The sequence below is a fragment of the Ipomoea nil genome, unplaced genomic scaffold, assembly GCF_001879475.1.
Source record: "Ipomoea nil cultivar Tokyo-kokei standard unplaced genomic scaffold, Asagao_1.1 scaffold1043, whole genome shotgun sequence".
Lineage (NCBI taxonomy): Eukaryota > Viridiplantae > Streptophyta > Magnoliopsida > Solanales > Convolvulaceae > Ipomoea > Ipomoea nil.
The window spans coordinates 1,277,155-1,294,969 of record NW_017617471.1 but is presented as its reverse complement, the minus strand read 5'-3'; the positions used below and the strand labels follow the sequence as shown (position 1 = coordinate 1,294,969).

Genomic DNA, 17,815 nt, shown 5'->3' with positions numbered 1-17,815 from the left:
GAGTCAAATTGAAGTTCACGAGTGCAAATTAAGTAAATAAGAATTTCATATATTATTTTTACTTTAGCTTTTTAAAGAGATGATAAAATGAGATTTGAAAGTTATAAAGATATGGTGAGAAGTGTATGTATGTGTATATGAAAGCAAATGGTATTCAGAGATGAGTAAAGGGCATTGAGAGAAGTGGGTATATTGGGCCTTGGCCCAAGTGGGAGCATTGAATGCCATGAACATATAGAAGATGACTAGATTTGACAAACCAACTCCCATAGCATTTGGTTTTGGACCTTTGGTCATAATTTTCAGGATAATTATTGCTTCTTGGGAACTGAAACTAAAATTAATGGCTCATTAAAATGAAAATGACCCTAGCTAGCTTCACTCCCTCACAAAATCATCACCACCCATCTTCCATGACTATGGTAATGTACTAATGTATATATACATTAAATATAGACATTAGAGTCGTCAAAACTGGATTGAGCCTGTTTAACTGAGTTTTAACGGGTTGGGTCATAATTTTTTTAAGCCGACTCGCCTAACATGTAGTGTGAGGTGGGTTATACAGGTTGGCCCGTGAATTACACGGGTTGACCTACTGATATATATAGTGTATATGGATTAATCATTTAGTTATTATATATTTTAACTGAATTAGAACCGACTCTTCACTTTTATAATTTTTTTTATTAGTTTAGTTTAGTTGTATTGGTTTCCAAAGGATTTGACAAGTTGGAGTCTGCAGAGTAAAATGCCTTTTAGGGTTGGTTTGCCTGTTTTCTGGATCGGATCTACTAATAAGGATTAGTATATGCTTACTGCTTAGTATATATACTATATTGTTTATTGTTGCTTTTAATTACTAGGTAATCACATGTAATTTGTTTAATGCGACATTAATTTTTTTTTTTTTCATAGAAAAGAGAACAGAAAATATGGTATAGCACAAGGTTTGGAAGGTTCGGCGCTCGGCAAGAATCTTTGGCATCGATATTAAGGTTAAGAACTTAATTAAGATGATAATGTAATTATACATTAAACTAACCAAAAACAAGTACTTACTAAATGCAGCAGTAGTAGTTTAATATTTTGTATTAATTACATTATTAATGACTTGAAATTAGGGAGAGAGAGCACAAACAACGGAGCATTTTACGTTAGGATGTTTCCTTGAAATCCTATTATATGTACATGAATAACGTTTGCAAACATTGGTTATTCCAACTCTCCACTTTTTAGTTTGGGAGTTTTGTCGTTGAGTTTTTTTAATTAATCATGTAATGTCTTGAAATTATAAGATGGGTATTTTTTAAGATTGATGTGGTAGTGTTCCTTTACTATCTTATCTATTAAATTTTATCTTGTTACATAATAGTATGAGATTGATTCTGTTTGTATATGATTATTAAGTAATTACTTATAAAAAACAGAGGGTTAATTAATTTATGGATAACCAATGAATATAAAGAGTTTTATTACGACGTCAAGAGGGAAATTCAAGATGAGATTCACTAGATTTATATGAGATATCCATCCTGCAATATGAGATTGAGGAGAAACACAAAAAAGGACCACATAAACCAACAAGTGGAGCAGTTTAATCTACCTTGTTGTGCAGTGGCAGTGACATGCCCTCTTCCTCACCCATGAGAATATTTGTCATTTCTTTGTATTTTTCCTACAAAACTTTAATTTAATTTGCTGGCCAGTAGACATCACTATGAAGGGCTCAAGATCCCCTTTAATTTGGCCAGTGAGGATTGAGGGTGATGATAAGGTTCCCTACATACATACCCTCTAAACAAAATATCTTTAATAATGTTCTTCCATTCTTGAATTATATGTATTTCATTGTATATCCTGGTTGTTGGTTTGGTAACCACAAGGTTCCAAGTTTGACTCCCGACCAGGCCAGTGAGAACAGCCATACATGAGACGTTCAGTTGTTTCTGGGATGATAGGCTCAGCGTGTCTCCCTCCTTTCGATTCAAATTTAATTTAAAGGTTGTCTTTTATTTTTATCTTAGAAGAAAGAGTAGCAAATTAAAACCCTATATATCACATATTAGGTTGCTATAAGGGGACATAGAGATAAAAGTTGTCATATATTTTTCACTTAGGTCATCCATCAATCTTTAGGTCTTATGGTAAAGTTGCAGATTCATCAGGCTGCAACAGCAGGACCAGTTGAGGCCAATTCCCAGCCAAAAATTAAATCTGTGCCACAGTGTTGTGTAACTTTCCAATTGAAAATGACCATCCAACAATTTCAAATCTGGGGGCTGTGCAGTCATTATTACTATTACTTTCGGATAGCGAAAAATCTGCGGTCATTATTCGAGTGTGTATCAGATAAATCTCATTTTTGTGTAATAATTCACAATTACACAGAAAAGGTAAATCGCATTAGGAAGATTTTGTGCTATAAACTTGACATAGGGAGTATTGACAAGAATATAATCAATTAATGATCGATAGATACGAGAGTTATGCTTCACTCACTCGACCATTGTTTTTCGGGGAGCTATAGTTAATATTTTAGTTAACTGCAATGTGGTCTTTCCCATGCATCCAATGGTCCATACTCCATTATTTTGCAGTAGTTGTATATATTCATATATAGCCATCATCTTCCAACAACTGCTACACCAATTCTTACTGCTCTCAATTTTCTTTTCACAATCTCTATGTTTTGATTACTCCTAGGAGAAACAGGATTATATAGTTATTCAAGATAATCAACATGTCAACTATTTATATTTTATTCATATCAATAGTTAATTAACAAAAAATATGAATAAATTAAAATATATATGAGTGGAACATATAATATCTAATGTAGTATTTTCAAGGGTTCGATCCTTGACTTTAAGTATGGAGCAGTTTTAAATCTCCAGGCTAGTTGTCCCACCTAAAAGAGGTGCCTAGAATTCAGTGAGGAAATTAATCATTGTGTCCGACGATAGAAACCCTAATACACTCAAAAAAAAATGTAGTATTTTCGATATGCCTAATTCTTTCACCTCTTAGGAATACATCTATATCTATAGTTAATTTCAACACAACTAATTAATAGACAGAGAACCAAACACAAGCCTTTAGAGTATTGCCTAACTGGTCAACCAATCAAGAATAGGTTTACAAACTTTGCTTTGCTAGCAACTGCGACATTGTATAGGATTGTAATCATACTTACAACCAAAAAATAAATATTTGAGACACATCTCGCAATTTACCTTATCCACTAATCTCCCAGACAGGAGTTATGAGGGATCCTTAATTTTGTGTCTTAACAACCTATATTTAGACTCATAGACTTGTTCCATGTCATAATTGTGTTAACATATTAACTATGTAACTCATCAAAACAAACATACAGAGAGCAGTAGAATAGTAAGCATTCAACACTAATTTCTTGAGAATTAAGCAGCAGTATAATATAAATGGAACTCTCTCCATTTTTTGTTTCTTTCTCTTTATATGAATCAAATATAATTCAAGTCATATATATATATATATATATATATATATATATATATATATATATATATATATATATATATATATAGTAATAATAAAATAGAATTAAAGGATGTCTGCAGAATCTTTCAATCTCGATCCTGAGGAAAAGACAAACAGGGACTAGTGGAACAAGTGGAAGAGCAGAAAGACAAAGGAGAGGTAAAAGAATGGCTGTTAGTACAAGACAACAAGCAGTTTTCATTACTGCTGCTTGAAGATGAAGAAGGAGACGACGATGGAGGAAGGATAATGGCGGCGGTGGCGGCGGCGGCGGCCGGAGACTTTTCGTGGTTTGAGGGATGAGATGATGAAGAATGAGCAGAGAGGGAAACCAGCAAGTCGACGAAGGCTCCAACGATATAGCCATGATTGCTTTTTCCATTGATTTTGAGATAACAAGTCAACAGTTCTTCAAGAAACTCCCAATCCAATACTTTCAACCCAGATTCTTCTTCGTCTTCATGGCCGTGATGATGGTGGGCTGTCACCATCTCCTCCATTGATCTCCTGAAATCCAGAAAAGGGTCGGTGGACTCCACGGACATTGCCACGCTTTCCTTGAACGGAGATTCTTCCTCCACCGTCGCCGCCGCCTCCTCCTCCAGTTTGGAGCTAGTTTGTCCGGGCTCGAAAAACAGCCTCTCCGACCGCAACCCTTTGATGACCTTCTCGACGGAGTCATCGTCCGGGGAGGAGTACTGATCGGCGGCGAAGTTGGGGTGATGATAAGGTTGAGAGGCGCCGAAAACGGTGGCGTCATCTGCTCGGAAAGAGAGGGTTCTGGGGCTGCTGACGCCGCACTGCCATGGCCATGTGGTTTCTGAGGATTTGGAGAGGAAAGGGATGAGCTTCATAGCTTGAGAAGGTTTTTCAAGAAAGCTAAGCTAAGGGGGAGAGGTTTGAATTGAATGTAATGAAATAGTGGGAGTGGGGAGGGAAGAATTGAAAATGGAAGTTTGAATAGAGAGTAGAAAGAAAGGTTTGGTGGAGGGGCTTGGGAGAGGGTTGGGTTTTGTTAATGAGGCAATTAATGTTACAAGGCTGAGTAGTTCAATGGTGAAAGAGGGTGGTGGCTCATCAAGGAGACAAAATTTATTACAACTACAAGGACTCATATATGCACAATATATGTTGTATATTTAATGACCAAGACACATTATATATATATATATATATATATATATATATATATATATATATATATATATATATATATATATATATATATATATATATATATATATATATATAGGTAAAAGTTCAAATGCGGTGAGACCTTCCCGTGCAGTCGTGCAGTGGCTTTCAAAATACACCAACAATGTTAACAATGTATAGTGTAAAAGAAACACACAACAAAGAAATACAAAAATACACAACACACCTAAAAAATACACCATATACCTCTCTACCACTAATGTATTTCCAAACACTGTGTGGTGCTTTTAGTCATACCTAGTGGTGTGTTGTTGGTGATGCGCACGGGAAGGTCTCATTGCACCGGAACTCGACTATATATATATATATATATATATATATATATATATATATATTTCCATGAGTACATAAGAGTCAATATTGGTGTATGTATTAAAAAATCAGATCCATGGATGAGATTAATTGGGCAAATTCAATATTAACTGTGCATATGGAGTGTGTTGTGTACAAAAATAGGATATGCATACAGCACATGCTTTATATGCACACGCGAATGTTAAATTTTTTTAACTAATCTCATCCATAGGTATGTGTTTTTAATGCACAATATTGGTTCTCTACTCATGAGTGTAAATCGTTGAATGTAAGGGTAGTTCTCCATGATCCTATTGCTGAATGCAGACTTTGTGAATGACATAAATTTTAAGATGTGACTCAAATATATTATATATGCTTAGTTCTTATTCTTCTTCCTACAAATACTGCTTACTGAACCGAGCTAAGCCTTGTGCGAACATTTTATATGCTTAGTTAAAAATATAAAGAGAGGAGAATCCAACTTTATAAGTGCAAAATATATTCACCTACGTAAAATATCTTCACGTATGACACTATAAAATTTAAACCATAATTTTCAAGGCCATTATATGAAATTCATACTAGCAAAATATTAAATAAACTAGTAAGTCATGAGCATACAAGTTCTAAATTTCCTTTCATTATCTTTTCTAGCATGGAATCATATTGTTAAGAATAAAAAGTGAAAGTATTTGGGAGGAGAAACCAATGTTTGAATTTCGATAACGACAGTGTGAGGATTATATTCAAAGTGAACAGATCCCTTATATGTATTGACATTTGACCCTGTTTACTGAGCCATCGATTTACAACTTGAACACACGCCCAATACATAGTAGTTAATTAGCTAGTAAGATTTTGGTGATGGGGTTGGTATGTAGGTCTTGCCAATGCATATGTATTGATGGACAAATCAAATACATTATTTAAAAAATTATTTGTACCCTTTGTACTTTTGTCTCATTTCTTGTGTTGGGATTAGATTATCATCAAGAAACGCCATTTCATCCTTGTCACTTTGGCATAATAATGAAAGTAATTTAAAGAGTTTATAAGCAGCAACATAATGCTCATAAGTTATACTTCTATGACCAACTTTTAAGCCTTTGACTTCGATTTGAATTACACACAAAAAATTAATGATAACAACTTTTGTCGGGTATGTGATTACTTCAATTCTCTAGTTTCGACTGTGACTTATCTAAATGACCTTTTAGAGAGTGGTTGATTAGAAGGTAAACCACTTCAACCGCTAACACATTCTTACTTAGTTCTTACAATATTAACTTGATAATTAAACTTAATATTGATTTATGAGAAAACCCGCCATCACTATTCAAAGGTACGTTCCGAGTGAAATCCTCCCTATGATTTTAACCGACAAAAAATCACAAGAAGGTAAACCAGCTTAAGTTACCCATTATATCTTAACTGATCAGCTCAAACCAAGAATGTTAATAGAAAGCTCCCAAAGCACATGAATTTGAAAGTTAAAAATAATAGTGGTTTACAACTTACAAGTAATAAGTACACTTATTAAGAAGCAAAGAGTACATAAAAAGACTATATAGCGAGTGGAGGTGTGGGCGTGTGGGGTTGAGCATCATGTGATGCATACAACACAATAATATCAGTCACGTGCATCGCATATGCATCCCAAGAAACAGATGGAGACCCCATCCATGAGAGGGACTCTCCTTCAATATACTCATCTGCAATCTTAGTTGATTTTATCCACTTACTATTATCTCAATTATAATTTTTGAAATATTTTCGGATATTGTGATCCGCACCACTATTTTTTACATTAACTATAAATAATATACATGATTATATTAAATACCAATGATATCCAAAAAAAAAAAAAAAAAAAACAAGTATAATTATATTCGGTGCAGAAAACACTAATATCAACCATAACTTATGTCAGACTAATCCTAAACCCCCAGAACCCCTACCCAAGAGCTGTTAGAGGAGATAAATCACAAGTTCCCAAATCTTGCTTTTACACTCTATACATAAGGGATTTTCATCAACTCTGATCGATCAAGGTCTCCTAATGGCTCCCAGATTTTCAGTAGGATTCGAACCTCCACACTGCATTATAGCCTTAGAGGAAGACTTTAGTGTGATTAGTTGGTTGGTTGAACCAACTGAATAAAAGTACACATTTTAATGGCATGTTTTGTGAGGATAATGACATCTTTAAAGATAATGCCACGTTGCCACAGCAATGGGTCGACACAAGTTTTAGAATTTATCGAACATAGTTGCACATTTATTATAGATGGACCATACACTGATAGATTGACCCAAGTTGTGATGGCCCAGATGATATTAAGCCTACAAGACATGGCTTTGATGGCACTAAATTTCTGTGTATATAATGTGTGGATACTCAGAATAAGGGACCAATTACAGTTGACAGTGAGGGTGGTCCATGTGGGCACCACCACATCCTAGGCATCTCTTTCTAGATATATAAACATATGTATGGAGACACACATGTGTAACATAGTTATTAAACATGGGAAAGGGTTGGATGGTAGTTTCGACTTTAACACGATTATCAAATCCAGTTGATAAGCGAGCTGCTAATACAACTGTGAAGTCAAGTCTGGGAGTCAAACTTTTCGGGTCGAATCCAGATTAGTCTCACAGTATTGGAGATATTGAATGGTGGGTTTCGAAAACAAAACATATAAATACATTATACATACATGATATGAGTGAGTGGGGTTGCGGTGCAATCCTGCAGATATCATGGTTTCCTTTTCCATGGCCTGCATGCAACCCTGCAGATGAAGTACCAAACAAGCAAAATAACCCAGATTTTAAGAGTTGAAATATGATACATATGTTACTGTCATCACTTTACTACATGCATAGAAGTGAAACCAATCAAATTTTTGGAACAAAAAGCTAAAAATACCTGATTGATTTGTAGGGCAGAGCAGCCATGATGGATGTGGCAAGTGGAAACCATTTTCTCCATTCAGACATTAATGGAATATTAGCCAAGCTTTGCTCTGTTCATAAGTCAACCATATCTTTCTTGGCCTCTATCATGACTCTTTAAATGAAATAGAGACAGAATTTCATCCAAAATAGAAACTAAACAGTAAGTAGGGTATTTCAGTTTAGAACTACGATGCATAAAAAGTAGGGTATCACAGTAAGTAGGGTATTTCACTTGGCTTAGATAAGAATTCAAGAACATAAGTACATCCAGATTGGACACGAGCATCATGATTTTCCTTAAATGACAGGCTGACAGCAAAGGGTGATTATTCATGAAGCATTTACAGCCACCATATTCAAATTATTCCCCGAGGATCCAATTCATGGAAAAAAGGGTAAACGACTAAATTAGAACAAGCTTCTCATGATCATTGTAAGTGCTTGTTTGCCTGCAATTTAGTGAATCTTATCTACTCCAAGAAGAAGCCATATGTCACGTCAATAATGTTTTTTACAAAGTGGCTTTTGGAGTAAATAAGAGAACAATTTGCCTTTTCTTAACAAGCACTAATTTAAGGCTTTTTCTAAAAGCTCTGTTTTTATTCTAAATAATCACAATAGAATATATTCTGAAAAGATCTTTTTATAAATTATTTCAAAAATAAACCATTTTGCTTCTAATCAACTTGGCCAAACTGGCAATAAGTGGTTTGGTTTAATTTCACCACTCAACTTTACTCTGATGAAATTGAGTATTTGAGTGGATGAAAAATGCCAAAAAACTTAGAAAATTATGAAATGAAATTCAATCTACTCCTAATGGGAGTTGGGACAGATATTAAATGGGTGCAGAAAATCTGCATGATGGTTGAAAATAAAAAAGGTTATATCATAGAGGCACAGATAACTTTTATGCATTTAAATGCTAAGAAATTAAAAATTACATGATGCTATAGTTGATGGAAAGGCAAATAAGAGGGTAGAAATACATGACATGAAAATGAATAAATCCTTAGTGCCAAAATGAGATGAACTTCTGAAGATGTAATATGATCATCTTTGAAATTGGAAAGGAAGAGAAAAGGCAAACGGCATCTTCACAGTATGAATACATGTACAAACACATGTGCAAGCGCAACCCCAAGTAAAACATAATCTTACCCAAATTCTAACAACTTTCTGACATAAATTTCCAATAAAACATGTTCAGAAAATTGTGGATTTTAGAACATATTGCTGTTTAACCTTCAAGCTCTCAAGGATGATGAAGCAAAAACATCATTGTTCAAGAAATCCTATCCAAATGTCATATTTCAAGTGAGAATGCTCCTTTCTCCTAAAAACCTCTGCCTTTGGAGAAATTAAGCCTATCCCGTTAGTCCCCAAACCACTTTATGACTGTATTCAAGAAAGTTACTCCTAAGAGCTCAGAAGGGCTTTTAAAGGACCAAACATAACAGATTCTAATCTAGCATTTACACCTTAATGAGCTTTATTACTTGAGTAAAGTAGACAGAGAACATACCTTTCCAAATAGATAAGGCAAAGAATACAATGTTGGTCAATTCCCTCAGAGTTGTTTCATTCACTTCCCTTGCCAGCCACATCGCCTGTAGTTAAGGCTAACAGGGAAATCCTAACCACACCTCGGATCACCAATGCATTTGACTGCTGGGACGCTGAGTGGCAAATGATGCATAAACGCACATTATTGAACCCATGGTTACCAAAAATTCAATCCATCTCAAGTCCTATGCGTCTTTATAATGTTCCTGCATATAATTTCCATTGACAAGATTTTTATAATAATGCTGCATATCCAGTGTATTATGAACCAAATCGTTAAAAGGAATGGTGCTTACATGGGCACAGTGAGAACCCCCTTTTAGCGTATGGGATCACATATAACGTGTTGTTTAAAACCGGGATTACATAAAACCATGTACTTCTGCATATATTAGGAAAATGGAGAGAAAAGAATCTAAGAGGAAAGCAGAGCACGGGTGCTCTATTTAAGTTCCTCCATGATATAAAGAATTAAAGATCATAAATGTCGAAGAGCGCTTCCATGTTTAACTTCTAAAAGTAGCTTCTTGCATCATCAGTGCTTAAAAAATGCACAATTTCAAATATTTATTGAAGCCAAATTTATTAATAACCCCAAAACTTCCTAATCTTGCAGGTTCATAAGTAAAAACCGAGTAAATCAGTAATTTCCATACTTTATTCTTGAAACAAACCAAATTAGCATTTCCTCAACCAAAGACAATACAAATTTGATAATGAGAAGCTAGAAACCAATTGAGCTTAATCCACCTAACAATTTCAAAATATCATTATAGATCCTGAATTACAATAAAAAGATTACTACAAGACACCTATCACGTTCTAAGTCTTTAATCTGTTGAACTTGTAATTCATCAACATTAAATCAGATAACATTGGAAATACAGACAGTAAGCAGTCTGAGAAGTAAGACAATCAACTTCCAACTCTAATGAACATTTCCCAGTAATCTGCCCCTAACTTCATAAAAGGTTAAGTAATTTATTAGCATGATTTCAGAACCACTGAGTTATTTAGTCACCAGCATCCCCAGAACACATTCCAAATCACCTGGAAAATAAAAGGCCTAAAAAAGACAAACTTTGAACAACCCATTCTTATCCAACTTTTGTCCGCTTACTTCTCAAGTCAACTTGTAATGAAATCACAAACCATCCCGAAAGGACCAGCTTCAATAATATTCAACACCAAAGCACCTAAACTCATCACAAGTTCACCCTTCTCTGAATTTGACATTTAGTTGTTTGTTAGAAATCTTTTAAAAAAATTAAATTGTTAGCTTTGAATTCAATGAATGATTTACATCACAAACAATCCAGAAAGCACCAGCTTCAATAATATTTAACATCAAATCACCTAAACTCATCACAAGTTCACCCATCCCAGAATTTGACATTAGTTGTTTCTTGTTTGTTAGAAATGTAAAAAATGCAAAATTTGAATTCAATGAATGATTTCACCTTAGTACTATGGGTTTCAAGTCTTTTAGCCAAGGACATGGAGAAAGGTTCAATATCAATACATTCACAAGGAATCCAGAGATTAATTGAGATTAGATGCTATTTGAATCTGAAATTGTGTTATTTACAAGTTCTACTACTAAATTTTCATCTCCAGAGTGCTGACAGACATATCAAGTTTTAAGTCAGAATTCAATGTGATCAAATGCACACACATGAAAATCTATAAAATGCAGGATCAAGATCAATCATGGGAAGAAGCAATTAAACTATAACCATATTTTCTTTTTTTTTAATATTAAGCAAATGGATTGTACAGCTTAACTGAGAAATTTCAACCGAGGACTCGTAATCTACAGAGCCTACAGAGAGAAGATCTCTAACCCATAAAGAACGCCGGCATACTTTTCAGTAAGAGCCTCTTTGTCCTCAAAGTATGACTTCCTGATCTGCTGAAAAGCATGCCAAGTAAGCAAGCTATCCGAGCCGGCCTGGTGACACTTCCCGACATCCCGGTTCACCTGAAGCATACTGGCAACACGGTCCAACCCGCCATGGAGATTTGAGCAGAACTTCATCAAGTGTTTCACATCATAAACCTTGTTCCCGAAGAACACATTCAGCAATTCGAGGAATTCCCCAAGTGTCCCGGGCAGGTCGCGGCCGCAGAGGGCTTTGATCAGGTATCCAAAGTCATAACCGCTGTGGAAGGTGATGTAGGTGACGTCATCGTTGCAGACGAGGCCGGAAGACATCATCAGCTCCGCAAAGCGGGCGGTATCGGCGCCACAAGCTTGTGTCTTTTCGAAATCAATCCCCTGCTGCCGGAGGAGCTCAATAGATCCCGGAGCGTGGTCGTCACGCCCCACGTCAAAGTCACAGAAGTTGAACTCCCAAATGTAGCGGAAGGGGGAGGAGAGGTCGGGTAAGTTCCCAGAAGCATCAGTTAGAGTGATCCCCACCTGAATCAACTTAAGGGCATCTACGTTCGACTTAAGAGTTTTATAATGCTCGTCCGGGTCCCGAGACCGGAGCTCCCGCCGGAAAACCACGCCAGGGAACTCAGTATCCATGGACACGAAAGAGTAACGGTCAACCAGACAACGGATTAAGGCGATTTCGGAGTCGAGGTTTTCGGCCCAAACGGATCGGATCTGAATCGGCTTCTTGGAATCAACTATGAGCGGCGGCGCCTCCTGGGGCGGCGGAATCGGGGGAGTTGAGGGGGGCGGAGAGCCTGCGGCCATGGAAGAGAATCTGAGGACTCCAGATCGAGGAAGTGAGGTGATAGCGATTGGTGGGTGAGAGCGGCTAGGGTTAACGACAGTATATTTATACGGAAGGTTACTTTATACGTATACAAAGCGTATATGCGTAGAGATGGGGACAAGGACGTGGAGCGGTGACAGGTGATCAGCGCAATGTGAACCGATTTTTTCTGCATTCGACAAAGTGGGCCTCTGCGTTGGCCTTGCTTTCGCACTTCCAAATTACTATATTACCCTTCTTTAACTTCCCTCCCACATCCTTTTTTTTTTTTTCTTTTCTTCTTCCCTCCCACATCCTTTTTTTTTTTTCTTTTCTTTTCCCACACAAATGATGAAATTCTCTCGTCCAAGTCCATGCCCGAATCCTAATAGATATGTAAATTATGGTGACTCATCAGTCTATTAGATGAGAAGACTAGTATCCGATACTAACAATGAGTCTATTATATTGGACATAACTCCAACACTATGATAACAAAGGCTTAATCTTGTGTCATTGTTCATAATATACCACATAAGAACCGACTTATAACTTCGATTGTTCGACTTTTCTGGACTATATATTAGACTCGCAAACTGTATACTCCTGCATACAAAGAGGTTCAGCCTAAATCTAAATCTTCAATGTTCATTGCAAGAATCTAACTCACACAGTTACACCTTAATATTAGAAGCGAGTTTTAAGTTAGACTTTTCATCTACTAAACTCTTCTTTTGAACATGCTTGCTTGCTTTTCTTTCACAATTTTCACTATCGAGGGCTAAATTGGAATTATATAAATCATATTCGTTACATCTGATTATCTCTTTTAATACATCAAACGTTAAAGCAACGTGTTTATATATAATCTAGCATTTTGTGGATTATAAAAATGCACTGGAGTAATGTAATTCTTCGGCGTATTAATTATTCTGGTTTATATTTTATTCTAATTCTTGAAAATCATGACAACTTTTTATACTACCTATTACTTTTTTCTCTAATTCAGTGTGCCTTTCCCTGATTATCTCCTTTTTTTCACTTAAAAACAACATTTATTGACTTTAGTCCAAGAGAAGTAAATTGTATGGGAGAAGACTTTGTGTGATGGACTCAATGAATTAGGCAAACCTGATTGAGAAAGCGTCAACAAGAATTAAATTCACAACTTTCTGGTATGAGAATCATATTCTACTCATTCGATTACTTGAAAGGGGTTAATTTTAGAATTAAATTCACAACTTTCTGGTATGAGAATCATATTCTACTCATTCGATTACTTGAAAGGGGTTAATTCTATTTTATTGTTTGATTTGGTGCCTTGTGCCATCCCACCAAACTAAATAGGGAAAACGTCTGGTAAACCTTTAATTCTTTCAAATGGAGAAGACTGGTGAGCCTTTATAGTTGATAGGGAATGTGAACATGGGTTGACCGCCATCCGCCGGCCCCATTGACTGGGTAAAAGAAATGTCTTTTTCTTCCATGTTAAAATAATGGCGTAATGGATCGGTTAGAGAAAAATAGCCCACCAAACACGAAAGTTTTGTGCTTGATTTGAACAACAAGACTATCATCTTCCCCATTCATGTATCCTACTTTTAATAAGACTGGGTATAAAGCATAAACAGTTCCATAATAAATACATTTGCTATGCATCTTTGCCTATGAAATGACAAAGACGTGAAGCATCCAACCGAATCAGAATAACAAACAACCCTTCACATGCACTGCATCCCAACAAATCATATCTATTTCAACCACCATCCTACCAACTATTAACCATGACAACAATACACCAAAACTTCAGATCACGGTCATCACACAAGCTGTGAAATTGAAGAGAGATATAGAATGGAAAGGGTTCATGCGTGCAGGAAACAAATTGTAACGAAATGATTCATATTTAATTTCAAACTTGTTCGGCACACACAAAATCCCATTTAAAGAAACAGCGTTCCATAACGTTGTTCAGAGAAACTAGAAAGCAGAGAAGTGGGGATTGAGAAGGCATGATAGATCAGCAGAGGACGTTGGCCTCTGCATAAAACTTTCACTGCCATAACACAATTACAGTTTTACACGGTTCCATGACTTGTAGACTAGAAATACGTGCCTTCAGGTGGCTGGACTAGCTTGCGGTTGTGTGGAGATGCCATCTCCTTCTTCAGCTGTGTCAAAATGTCTTCCATGGTATACTCTCGCTGCCAATTTGCTAGAAGACCAAACTTCTTTGGTTCAACCTATACCACATATTAGGCATTAGGCATCACTCTCAGCAGCACAAAACAACAAGCAAACATTTTTAGCAGATGGAATGCCATCCAACAGACACTCTTAATGGCTGTGTATTTTTATCTTATAAGGTCAGTATAAAGGGATGCAATGCTGTATATAATAAACAGCAAGATGCTTCGTATGACGGGGCCTAAACCAGAGTTCAATGCATTTCTCAAATCTGTAGATTTGTTTGGACCTCTAATTTCCCATTACAATAGCAAAAAAGGAACTGCATTTCATGAACATAATATAATATAATAAAATCTTAAATCCATATAACAAAATGGGCAGCTTTTTGCAATTTTGCATACCACTCCTGTTTCATGATTCACACAGGTCATGTTGATTCGAGAATGGAAACGAACACTTGGTGGCTTCTCTGGGTAATCTTTGTCGCAAAACAACTTCAACTGGTATATACGACCTTCATGCACAGACTGCAAGAAGCTATTTATTAATCTGGGTTGTTCCCACAATAAAAATTATAAAAATTCAATAAATGTAAAAATCAATCATTTCAAGACCATTAAAAATGTAATAATAAATAACAGTATACACAACAACTTGAGCTATGAATCCTTCTAGCAACAATCACCTCTGTCACATCACCATGTATGCTTTATAAATCATAAAGAAGCAAAATCTTAATAAAGAAACATCTACAAAGAAATCATAAGAATATCAGAAATTTCCCTTGAAATTACAGCATCCACTACGCATAACGCATCAACAAGAATAAATATACAGAATTCAGTTCATGTTGGGTCTCATGTCAAGCAGATCAAAAGCAGCAAAAGGTCAAATGTAACAAATTGAAAGGACATAAAACCAGTATACTAATAAAGAAGAAATGCGTTACAGAAATATATGAAAAGATAAGATTAGTCCCTCAAAACAAGTAAAGCAAAAATGCAGTTGGTCTAGAAGGAGAAATATATTGCTCACATTGTGGGGACCAATAATGGTGCCCGTCCAAGAACGCATGTAGATATCATCTCCATCATCCATACCATAGCTCACTGTCCCATCTCCAATACCTTTTTCTCCACGCTCAAGTTCCTCCAACAATCTGAAATTGCGAGGGACTGGGAGGAAATTGAAATAATTGAGACATTGAATTAATTAAAAAAATATCTGAAAAAAATCAACACATTTCTGTGAAGATTTCCAACTGCAGGATAGACATGTAGGTTAAAAAGACAATATTAAGATCATATGTGCAAATATGCATCAGGTACTTGATCACTAAGGATTGCAGCATGTCCTACCATATAAAAATTGGTTGAATAAGAAAAAAGATAAACATGTCAGTAAATAACATCTCATAACTTCATGTCTGTTTATATAGATCATAAATCCTAATGTCCCATTTTATATCCACCATGATCATAAAACAGTCTGATATACGACCTCAAATTTTTTCAGCTCAAACATTGAGACCCTTATAATTGTATTCTTACTCTCTAAGAAGTGAAAATAGCAATACAAAACTCAGCATGGAAGCAATTAAAATTACTAGGAAATAAACAGACAGATAAAGCACAAATACAAAGATGCCTTATCTTTTCAAGTTAGTTCTTACACTTCTAATTATAAGTTTTCAAAGGCATTCCCACTCCCAAGTCTACAGATGAAATAAGTCTATAATCCTTGTTTGCCTAGTTACTCCAAATAACTAAACTAAATTATGGATCAAAATCAGTAGTTCAGAACACAAGGCAAAAAGAAATGAAAACCATCAGAGTAAAAGATAGTTTCCAAACCCATGAATTGACAACAAATGCAACAAAAATGAGAACAATATATTAATGGATAGCATTCAATCAAAGAAACAGAAAACCAGAATCCAGATGTAGAACTACAACAAACATGAATTTGACAGCTTTCTCATGCATGTGTTGTCTATAAGGCTGCACCATGCTTCCCCTCAGCATTTGAGTGGAGTTAGTAACAAGAAGTTTTCTCAGGCATGTGCTGTCTAAAAGTGTGCCAAATTCACTAATGAAATTTCTAAGGCATTTTCTGTATGGCAGGAGTTTGTTTTAAACAAAAACCATTTCGAACTTCCACATGCATGCCAATCGGTTGCCTAGAACTTCTCCATATTTTCTAACACACAACTAATGATAACAGCGAACCAGGGAAATGCTATGAAGCCATATCAAATAAGGAGTGTGCACAAACATTAGAACTACAACCATTTCCTTCAATTCCAATCACTTGATATCAATATAAATCTGAAAATGCCTTCACTCAGTAACAACAGGCTAACACAAACATCAAATACCCCACATATGTTCAGTGATTGAACTACAAAGGGCACCACTGGCACAACTTTCCACCTTGACAAACTCTAGTACAAAACCAGCACCTTCATCATAAAAGCTTTAAAACCTAGCCAATTCATGCAGATATTTAAACAACACACCACCTTATTGAATTAGAAGTTCATGCCAACTTTACTTAAACATCAAGAGCTAAACATAAGCAGCTCGTTTCCTAATTGAACATCACCATCCTAACACGCAATATGCAACACTCGAAACCAGCGAAAAATCCACTTTAAAACATCCAAAACGGCTAGAAATCACGAATCAAAACCGATACAGACACGTCAATCACGTAAAAAAAACGCTTCACAGATTCAATCACGACACAGGCAATCGGAAACAATCAGCAATAGTAAGACATCTATTGAACAAATCCAAAAACACAAAATCCGATCACGAAGATCCTAAAACGACACGACATCGGATACAGAGACGAAGAAAAAGTAGCAGATCAAAGGGCGGCGTTGAGGAATGAGTGGACTCACCCACGACACTCGATCCTGCTGAGCCAAGCGTCATGGTTGAGCAGTGCTGCTGCGTCGAGGTTTAGGGCGGAGAAGCCGATTTGATCGAGGAGAGAAGAGAAGAGAAAGCGAGAGAGATAATAGATGCTGGTGGAGCAGGGAGAGTGGGAGGGCGCAGAGGCGGAGACAGAGAATCTAATCAATAAAAACGCTACAAAGCCAAAACCCAAAAGTAAAAGACAGAATAAAGTAGCAGCGAAATTAATCAATTATTTATTTACTTTTTGACAATCTAGGTTTCCAATAAACCAAGGAGCTTGTGATCCAATGGTATTAAATTACTCTCTAATAAACAATTATAGTGATATTTGATGCAGTAGTTTATATACGTGAGTATATCCCATAAAATCATGACTTTTGAGTACAATCATTGATTCATTGTTGAAAAAATTACTCCCAGGTCGATTAACTA

The 17,815-nt window shown here is 36.0% G+C and overlaps 3 protein-coding genes and 1 long non-coding RNA gene across 4 annotated transcripts; all 4 read right to left on the bottom strand.

Annotated features, from left to right (window-relative positions):
• Positions 1-3,571: 3,571 nt before the first annotated feature.
• Positions 3,572-4,656, bottom strand: LOC109182216 (transcription repressor OFP15-like). Its single transcript, XM_019332325.1, has one exon. The coding sequence runs from the start codon at positions 4,374-4,376 to the stop codon at positions 3,609-3,611; it is 768 nt and encodes a 255-aa protein (XP_019187870.1). The 5' UTR covers positions 4,377-4,656; the 3' UTR covers positions 3,572-3,608.
• Positions 4,657-7,764: 3,108 nt separating this feature from the next.
• Positions 7,765-9,126, bottom strand: LOC109182217. Its single transcript, XR_002054342.1, has 2 exons — positions 7,967-9,126; positions 7,765-7,829 (listed from the first exon to the last, which is right to left on the bottom strand). It is a non-coding gene; the product is annotated as an uncharacterized LOC109182217 (long non-coding RNA).
• Positions 9,127-11,285: 2,159 nt separating this feature from the next.
• On the bottom strand, positions 11,286-12,407 carry LOC109182215 (probable CCR4-associated factor 1 homolog 9). Its single transcript, XM_019332324.1, has one exon. It carries the CDS (start codon positions 12,266-12,268, stop codon positions 11,384-11,386), a length of 885 nt encoding a protein of 294 aa, XP_019187869.1. The 5' UTR covers positions 12,269-12,407; the 3' UTR covers positions 11,286-11,383.
• A 1,746-nt stretch (positions 12,408-14,153) lies between these two features.
• On the bottom strand, positions 14,154-17,595 carry LOC109182285 (ubiquitin-conjugating enzyme E2 variant 1D). Its single transcript, XM_019332413.1, has 4 exons — positions 17,365-17,595; positions 15,495-15,634; positions 14,861-14,986; positions 14,154-14,512 (listed from the first exon to the last, which is right to left on the bottom strand). Exons 1-4 carry the CDS (start codon positions 17,396-17,398, stop codon positions 14,372-14,374), a joined length of 441 nt encoding a protein of 146 aa, XP_019187958.1. The 5' UTR covers positions 17,399-17,595; the 3' UTR covers positions 14,154-14,371.
• Positions 17,596-17,815: the final 220 nt, after the last annotated feature.